The sequence below is a fragment of the Gossypium raimondii genome, chromosome 2 (genome assembly GCF_025698545.1).
Source record: "Gossypium raimondii isolate GPD5lz chromosome 2, ASM2569854v1, whole genome shotgun sequence".
Classification (NCBI taxonomy): domain Eukaryota; kingdom Viridiplantae; phylum Streptophyta; class Magnoliopsida; order Malvales; family Malvaceae; genus Gossypium; species Gossypium raimondii.
The window spans coordinates 37,874,563-37,882,992 of record NC_068566.1 but is presented as its reverse complement, the minus strand read 5'-3'; the positions used below and the strand labels follow the sequence as shown (position 1 = coordinate 37,882,992).

At 34.9% G+C, this 8,430-nt stretch overlaps 1 protein-coding gene across 1 annotated transcript; it reads left to right on the top strand.

Annotated features, from left to right (window-relative positions):
* The first annotated feature begins 1,402 nt into the window (after window positions 1–1,402).
* LOC105788632 (chaperone protein ClpC1, chloroplastic) lies at window positions 1,403–7,381 on the top strand. The gene is made up of 10 exons (XM_012615593.2): window positions 1,403–1,581; window positions 2,311–2,889; window positions 3,346–3,461; window positions 3,559–3,678; window positions 3,756–3,941; window positions 4,472–4,687; window positions 5,098–5,315; window positions 5,396–5,471; window positions 5,557–5,646; window positions 5,878–7,381. Exons 2-10 carry the CDS (start codon window positions 2,325–2,327, stop codon window positions 7,057–7,059), a joined length of 2,769 nt encoding a protein of 922 aa, XP_012471047.1. The 5' UTR covers window positions 1,403–1,581; window positions 2,311–2,324; the 3' UTR covers window positions 7,060–7,381.
* Window positions 7,382–8,430: the final 1,049 nt, after the last annotated feature.

The window sequence follows — 8,430 nt, the reverse complement described above, 5'->3', positions numbered from 1 at the left end:
TTTGAGGATACTTTAATCATTTTATTTTAACAATAACCAATAAAAATAAAAATATATATATGGTGAAATTTTAACCTATATCAATTAAATTGATAAAACATTAAACTTACCACTGAACCAAAGTTTAATTTAATGTATCTCGATACAATTTTATTTTAACATACACAATTTATTATCTCACAATTTAATCTAAATTTTTTATTTTAATAATGTGCATATTTCATATGTTATTATGATTAATTAGTTTTAAACCATATGTTTCATTATGTATTGGAAGCTATTTCTAAACGCATATTTATATTCTAAATTTGTGATTTTCACACACATATATGTGTGATAGGATTTCTAGTATATATTATACTTTTTAAATCCTCGGTGAATAGACCTATTTATGGGCCAGGCTACTTGACCAAACCTGAAGGTCCGACCGAAATTTTGTTTAGGTAAAAATATTAGGCTCAAAAAATGGGTTAGGTAAAAAAACTAAGCTCGTTTAAAATATGGGTTGGGCTCGTGCTCGAGCCCGACCTATTTTTAAGTTTATAATATTTTATATTATGTTATTTATATATATTATGTAATTTAGAGCACATTAAAAATATAAACCTATACTAAATATCTAATACTACTCTAATGTAAACATTAAAATAATGTTAAGATGACTATATAAAAAATTTCAATAAATAGAAATGTATAAAATTATTAAATAGTAAAATAAAATAAAATAATTTAAAAATAATATGACCAGGCTTAAAATAAGCTTGAATTAGTGTTTTGTAAATATGGGCAGATTTAGGTAAAATTTTAAGTCCATATTTAAGGCTGGGCCGAGCTTGAGTAAATAGAAAGTATATTAATATCATGCTTAAACCCGATCTAATCCGACCCATGAATATCTCTACGGGTGAAGTAGGGAAAAGTTCTATGAAAATAATCATAAAATATGATTAATAAATAAATTATGTAATTTAAAAAATACTCTTTTAAAAATGTGATAATTAATTTTCAAAAAGTTAAGTTAAAACCAAAATTTAAAATAAACAATAATATATATAATATACATACAAAGTATTTAAATTAAACCAAATGTATAAATTATCTAATTAAATATTTATCTAATTTTCAAAATTTCTGGTTATCTACTTAAACATTTATCTAGTTTATTTTAAACAAAAATTATCTATCTTATTTAATTTAATTATGTTAAATATTTTAATTTATCTAATTAACAATTTTTAAATGTTATTTATTTTTTAATTTTAAAAATATCAATGATGTGGTAATAGATTAAAAGTGCCATTTGTGGTAATATTATATTAGATTTGAGTAGGTATTATCATATGTATACATATCTGAAATACTAAATAAAAAGAAAATGTTAATATAAATATAAACCACATCTATCTTCTTCATTTTATCTTTCGGCCGACCACTCCCAGAAGATAAAAGGAAAAAACAGAAAGGGTCTCTTCGCCTCTGCTGCTTCTGAAAGAGAATACCCTTTATTATTATTATTATTTGTTTTCTATTTTAGTTTCTCTGCTTTTTAAGTTCTTCACCGACTCTTTCTTTTTTATTTAGGTGAGTTTTTTTTTATCTTTTTTGCTGGGTTTTTCTTTAGCTTTAATTTAATGTTTTCTTATGCCTTTATGAGCTTTTTGAATGTTCGGATTTTCATCTTCGTCTCTCTTTGTTCGTTTTTTTTTCAAAAGATCTGATTTAGGGTTTTGGTATGGTGTTTGGTTGGGTTTTAATTTGTGTATTTTTTTGAAATTTTTTTGTTTTCTGTGGTGATTGCTTATGAATAAGGTGAGTAACCATGCTTAAATAAATTAAGCCCATTGAAAGTGCGAAGTTTTTTTGTAAGTCGTTTTATTTCATTTTTTAGATTCAAAAGGATTTATTTTTTATTTAATTATTGCACCTTAGCTTTATATCAATTATTAATACATGTGCTGGTAACTTTGTTGTCTGAAGGTACATATATTAGGGTAAGATGAGTATATTTGGTTAATGTTTCTTGACGAAATGCTATGAATTTATGTTTTGCTCGATGAATTGCTATAACTATGGTAATTAAAATGATCTATAGACAAGCACCTGGTTTTTTATTTCTCTTTTGGTTGACTTCGAGACTATATGCTGTCTTGTTTTTTTGTTCAACTATGTTCTTTTGAAGCGATTGTTGGTGAATGATTTATACGTTTATTCATGCTTAGTGGAGTCTTGTAATTTGCGAATGATGCAAGTTTTTAGATTGTGTCTTTTGAAGTATTAGTTTCAATTGACTTGTTTTATTACCAAATGTAGATTGCATAGGAGTGATGGCCAAGATTCTATCTCAGTCTGCTATTGTTCCTACTCTACTTACTAGTCGTAGCCATGGCGCGTCTAAAGAATCTGGAAAACCAAAGAGGTCTGCCAAAATGATGTGCAGTTTACAAACTCCTGGATTGAGGATAAGGAGTTTCTCTGGGTTGCGAGGCTCAAATTCTTTAGATAATATTGTCAGATTTGGCCAAGATTTCCATTCTAAGGTTGGAATTTCAATATCTTCTCGACGAGGAAGGGGTAGCAGATGTGTACCTAAGGCCATGTTTGAGCGTTTCACTGAGAAAGCGATTAAAGTAATTATGCTTGCACAAGAGGAAGCCAGACGGCTTGGCCATAATTTTGTTGGTACTGAGCAAATTTTATTGGGCCTTATTGGTGAAGGTACTGGCATTGCTGCAAAAGTTCTTAAATCCATGGGAATCAATCTTAAAGATGCACGTGTAGAAGTGGAGAAGATAATTGGAAGGGGAAGTGGATTTGTTGCTGTGGAGATCCCTTTTACTCCTCGCGCAAAACGTGTTCTGGAACTCTCGTTGGAAGAAGCTCGCCAGCTTGGTATTATCTTTTAGTTTCTCCTTTTTGATTTTAATTATTTATGCCATCTTTTAAACTGGGAATTTAGCTAGCATCGAGAGTTACTCAAACCATTTTATCAAATTTCATTTTATTTGAGTTGGTTACTTATATGACAATTCATACTGTCATATGTATCTGTGTTAGAGTTTATTTATTTGGGGCAAGTTGATGGAATCAAATTTTCCATTTGCCTTAACCTATAGGAAAACCTTGAAGCTGGGAAAAAATACTGAAGGATTGTTGTAGTCAGGAGGCTTTTCCTTATTTAAACAACCATGATATGTAGGTGTAAGCTCTTAGCTTGCCTCATGAAATCCCTGATTGTCATTTAGGACTTTCTCCTCAATTCATTTTGATTATAAAACAAGTATTATGGACTTGACTTGGAAAAGTTACTTTGATTAATTGGTAAATCTTATTTTATGAAAATTTCAGGCCATAATTATATTGGATCAGAGCATCTTCTTCTTGGGTTGCTTCGTGAAGGTGAAGGTGTAGCAGCCCGTGTTCTTGAGAATTTAGGTGCTGACCCAAGTAATATCCGCACCCAGGTAAGAATGCCTCTAGATTTGATCTTGTTTCAAATTTCTGGTTCATTTTTTTTCAATATAAAAATCAATGGGGGTAATTATTCATTTGATTATCTAGGTTATTCGTATGGTTGGTGAGGGCAATGAAGTTAGTGTTGTTACTGGAGGATCAGGTGTAAACACAAAGATGCCAACACTTGAGGAATATGGGACCAATTTGACTAAGCTAGCTGAGGAGGCAAGGAATTTGTTTATCTGTTTTATATCCTAGTATTTATATGTGCTCGTTTCTAAGCAGGTATTTTCCACTTTCAGGGTAAATTGGATCCTGTTGTTGGGAGGCAGGATCAAATAGAGCGTGTTGTCCAAATATTGGGTAGACGAACCAAAAACAATCCATGTCTTATTGGAGAACCTGGTGTTGGTAAAACTGCAATTGCAGAAGGTCTTGCTCAACGTATTGCCAGTGGTGATGTTCCTGATACAATTGAGGGAAAGAAGGTGTGTAAAATGTCTCTTTTTTTTATACACACTTTATCTTATCACAGGAATTAAAGAATTGAGGGTATTTCTTTTTTCATTTTCACAGAATTGTGCCTTAGTCCTGACTTGCAGATCTGGTATTTCTGTTGCATGTTCCCATTAGAACTGACTTAAACTTCCTTCCATTGCACAAGTTGCATACTAAAATCCGTGCATAACATTTATCCGCATTGAGTAATTCTCCCTGGATTTTACTGCATTAATGTACATGACATGAAAAAATTATTCATGGAGATTTTAGTGCCTTATAGTCTGAACTTGTATGTTAGTACTTTCAAGAAATTTGAGATATTCAAACTGCAAGGGTCTTGTGCAAAGCTAGTTAAAAATGATAAGCGAGGTGCTTATTTCTCTCAGCACTAAGGTTTCCTTTTTTACCTAGTTCCCCATGTTTTCCCGAGCTCCCAATGATACATTCAGTTTTTTGTAAATGTTTTTTCTATTATTTTTTCGATGACTAATGCTCATTGACCCTCTTTTCTTGTTAGGTTATTACACTTGATATGGGTCTCCTTGTTGCTGGAACTAAATATCGTGGAGAATTTGAGGAAAGATTGAAGAAGCTAATGGAGGAAATCAAGCAAAGTGATGAAATTATATTGTTTATTGATGAGGTGCACACCTTAATTGGAGCAGGAGCTGCAGAAGGTGCCATTGATGCTGCCAATATCTTGAAGCCAGCTCTTGCAAGAGGTGAATTGCAGGTAAATCTTGTTCTTGCAATGGATATTGTAGTCTGTATATTAATTTTAAGTCAGCAAATAGAGTAAGGAAATAGAAATATGAATTTTCTCAGGCTTTTTTAGGTTTGGGTTGAGCTGGCGCTGCATATCAATATACTAGGCCAATTTTCTGTTTATAGTTTCACTAAATATTACAATTGTAAGAATCTAAAGTTGATTGTCATGATCTCACTTCTGTCTGAATTATTTGGGGCCTGTCTATTGCTGCCTGCTTATGTCAGGATTTTCTGTTTAGCAAGGTGAAGTGAGGCATGTTGTTATATCTGGTATTTGTGCTACTGTTGAAAACAGTATTGGGTTAATGCAAACTATTGGCTCTGTTCTGATAAAATCTGACTTTTTTCTTAAGTATTCTATTTGAATTTATGCAGTGTATTGGAGCTACAACACTGGACGAATACAGAAAGCATATTGAGAAAGACCCAGCATTGGAAAGAAGATTCCAACCAGTCAAAGTGCCTGAACCATCTGTTGATGAAACTATACAGATTTTGAAAGGTTTGCGAGAACGTTATGAGATTCACCATAAGCTTCGGTACACAGATGAGGCCTTAGTTTCTGCTGCACAGCTGTCATACCAGTACATCAGGCATGTGATCATCTTATTTCATAAAGTATTTGCAATTTCTTAGTCACTAAATTTCTCACTTTGGTTTCTGTATATTTCAGTGACCGTTTTCTACCTGACAAAGCAATTGACTTGATTGATGAAGCCGGTTCTCGTGTTCGCCTTCGTCATGCACAGGTGTGCTTCTCTTAAATCTAGCCGTGAGTGACTCTTGTCTGCCTTTCTGTCTCAAGTTTATTTGATGGCATTCTTGTTGGTGCAGCTCCCTGAGGAAGCTAAAGAGCTTGAAAAAGAGCTGAGGCAGATCACAAAGTCAAAGAATGAAGCAGTCCGCAGCCAGGACTTTGAGAAGGTACAAAAATTTTTCTAGTTTTATGGGCCCATTTTATGGTGATTTCTTTTAGAGGGTGGATCAAAATATATTAATGGTCCTCCTTTGGGTCATAACATTTTTGTATTTGATTGTTTGATGGTCTCAAAATTTTGATTTCTTATAATGCTATTAAGTAGTCACCATTTGTTTTACCTTTTTGGTTTTTACAAAATTTGGTTTAGCTCAATGCATACTACTTTCTTTAAACAGGCCGGGGAATTACGTGATCGAGAAATTGAGCTTAGGGCTCAGATCACTGCAATTCAGGAGAAAGACAAGGAGATGAACAAGGCTGAGGCTGAGGCAGGAGATGGAGGTCCTGTTGTGACAGAAGTGGACATCCAGCATATAGTCTCTTCGTGGACTGGTATTCCTGTTGAGAAAGTATCAACTGATGAATCTGATCGTCTCCTTAAGATGGAAGAGACACTTCATAAGCGAGTCATTGGTCAGGATGAAGCTGTAATAGCCATTAGCCGTGCTATCCGACGTGCCCGTGTAGGTCTCAAGAACCCCAACCGGCCAATTGCTAGCTTCATCTTTTCTGGACCAACTGGTGTAGGAAAGTCAGAACTAGCAAAGGCTCTAGCTGCTTACTATTTTGGCTCTGAAGAAGCTATGATCCGACTTGATATGAGTGAGTTCATGGAAAGGCACACAGTGTCCAAGCTCATTGGTTCACCTCCTGGGTATGTTGGTTACACTGAGGGTGGTCAGCTAACTGAGGCTGTTAGAAGACGTCCGTACACTGTAGTACTTTTTGATGAAATTGAGAAGGCCCATCCTGATGTTTTCAACATGATGCTTCAGATACTCGAGGATGGAAGGTTGACAGACAGTAAAGGACGAACTGTGGATTTCAAGAATACCCTTCTGATAATGACATCTAATGTTGGAAGCAGTGTAATTGAGAAGGGTGGCCGACGGATAGGCTTTGATCTTGATTATGATGAGAAAGACAGCAGTTACAATAGAATAAAGAGCCTGGTGACGGAAGAGCTGAAACAATATTTCCGGCCTGAGTTCTTGAATAGATTGGACGAAATGATTGTTTTCAGGCAGCTCACCAAGTTGGAGGTGAAGGAGATCGCAGATATAATGCTTAAGGAGGTGTTTGACAGGCTTAAAGACAAAGAGATAGAGCTTCAAGTGACTGAAAGGTTTAGGGAAAGGGTGGTGGAAGAAGGATACAATCCAAGTTATGGTGCAAGGCCTTTGAGAAGAGCCATTATGAGACTTCTCGAGGACAGCATGGCTGAGAAAATGCTTGCCAGGGACATCAAGGAGGGTGATTCAGTAATCGTTGATGTTGACTCTGATGGAAATGTTACGGTTCTCAATGGTAGCAGCGGTACTTCTGAGTCATTGGGCGATCCAATTTCAGTCGTGTAACCAAATGGTCTTTTTTGGATATATGCTCTTTTTACCTTTCCGTTTTCATTGAAAGGACTACTTGGCAGTTGATTTGAAAGTCATCGCTAGCTTGCCCGTTGGCATTGAAGGTGTATTTCTGACACTTAAAATCGCCTGCTTAATTGGAAGGGGCAAAGAAGATGCTGGTAGTGTTAGTTTAGAATTTAACTTAACAATAAACTGTTTGGATATATTGTTTTGAATTATATTCAAATACGTTCTAATGTGATTATGTTCCACTTCTACCACCCTTTTATCTGGAAAACATTTGTTCATAGTTAAAGCTCTTTGGTTATTCGTAGTTCGTGTATCTATGTTATTTGGATTCTTCCTTTTCTTGGGTCAGGTAGATGCAAGAATAAGCAGAGAAATCATTAGATTTTAACACACTTTTCTCCAGCTCTCCACTGTAGTCTTCTTCTCGGTTCCCTCGACTGCAATTGTAAGTAGTCTACAGTTCTGCAAAAGAAATTTCAAAATTGAGTACTGGTCAACTAATACAAGAATCAACTAATTTAGCAGCATATGGCTCAAGCAAGATCCAACCAACTTTTCTTATATTACGAAGTATTTTTTAGCTCAAGCAAGAAGTAGTACTTACTGCAGACAGTCCATTTCTTAACCCCAACAAGCTGCGCATGAAGAGCTTTCGGGACAGCTTTCCAATTTAGATAATTCACAATTTTGTCTTCACACAGACGTCGATCCTCTTGAATACTTGCTGCGAGGTAAACCAGAATATGTTAGTTGAAATCAATGGAGACATTGGAAAAATATGCAATGGAATGCAATGGAAGAGTTGCCTGGAGACTTATGATCGTTGATTATGAGATCACTGATGATATGCAAACATCAAGTGTAATCCACAAATTTACTGGCTTCTCTACTTACATGGCTCATCACCATTGAACAAGAAGGTGAAACTGAGTCTCTATTGTGCTTACCAACATATCTAGAATAGTCGTAGGAGGTGAATATTTTGTAGGTCGCTTTTGATATCAATCCATAGCCCATTTTTAGGCCCATGAAACCATCAAGCGTGAAAGTCCATCAATGGGCTTTCATGAGCTCAACATTTAGGCTTATAAAGCTCACGTGAAGCCAAAAAACCCATTTGGCTTCTCATAGGGATAAAGGATCACTCGCACCCTTGGACAATAACCGAGGTGTATAATAAGCAGACAGCTCTCCCACTATTAAGTGAGAGGTACGTGACCAATAACTTTGTGCAAATCAGCAAGTTACTTGGCTACTGGGTATAAATAGGAGAATCTACATATCTCATGCATAATTCATTTTACAAATATCGTTCTTAAGATCTTCACTCATATTCACATTCTTCTCTATTTT

Coding starts and splice junctions, on each gene's coding strand:
- LOC105788632 (XM_012615593.2), top strand. CDS start 2,325: ATGGCCAAGATTCTATCTCAGTCTGCTATTGTTCCTACTCTACTTACT. Junction 2,890..3,345: donor GGAAGAAGCTCGCCAGCTTG/GTATTATCTTTT, acceptor TGAAAATTTCAG/GCCATAATTATATTGGATCA. Junction 3,679..3,755: donor TGACTAAGCTAGCTGAGGAG/GCAAGGAATTTG, acceptor TTCCACTTTCAG/GGTAAATTGGATCCTGTTGT.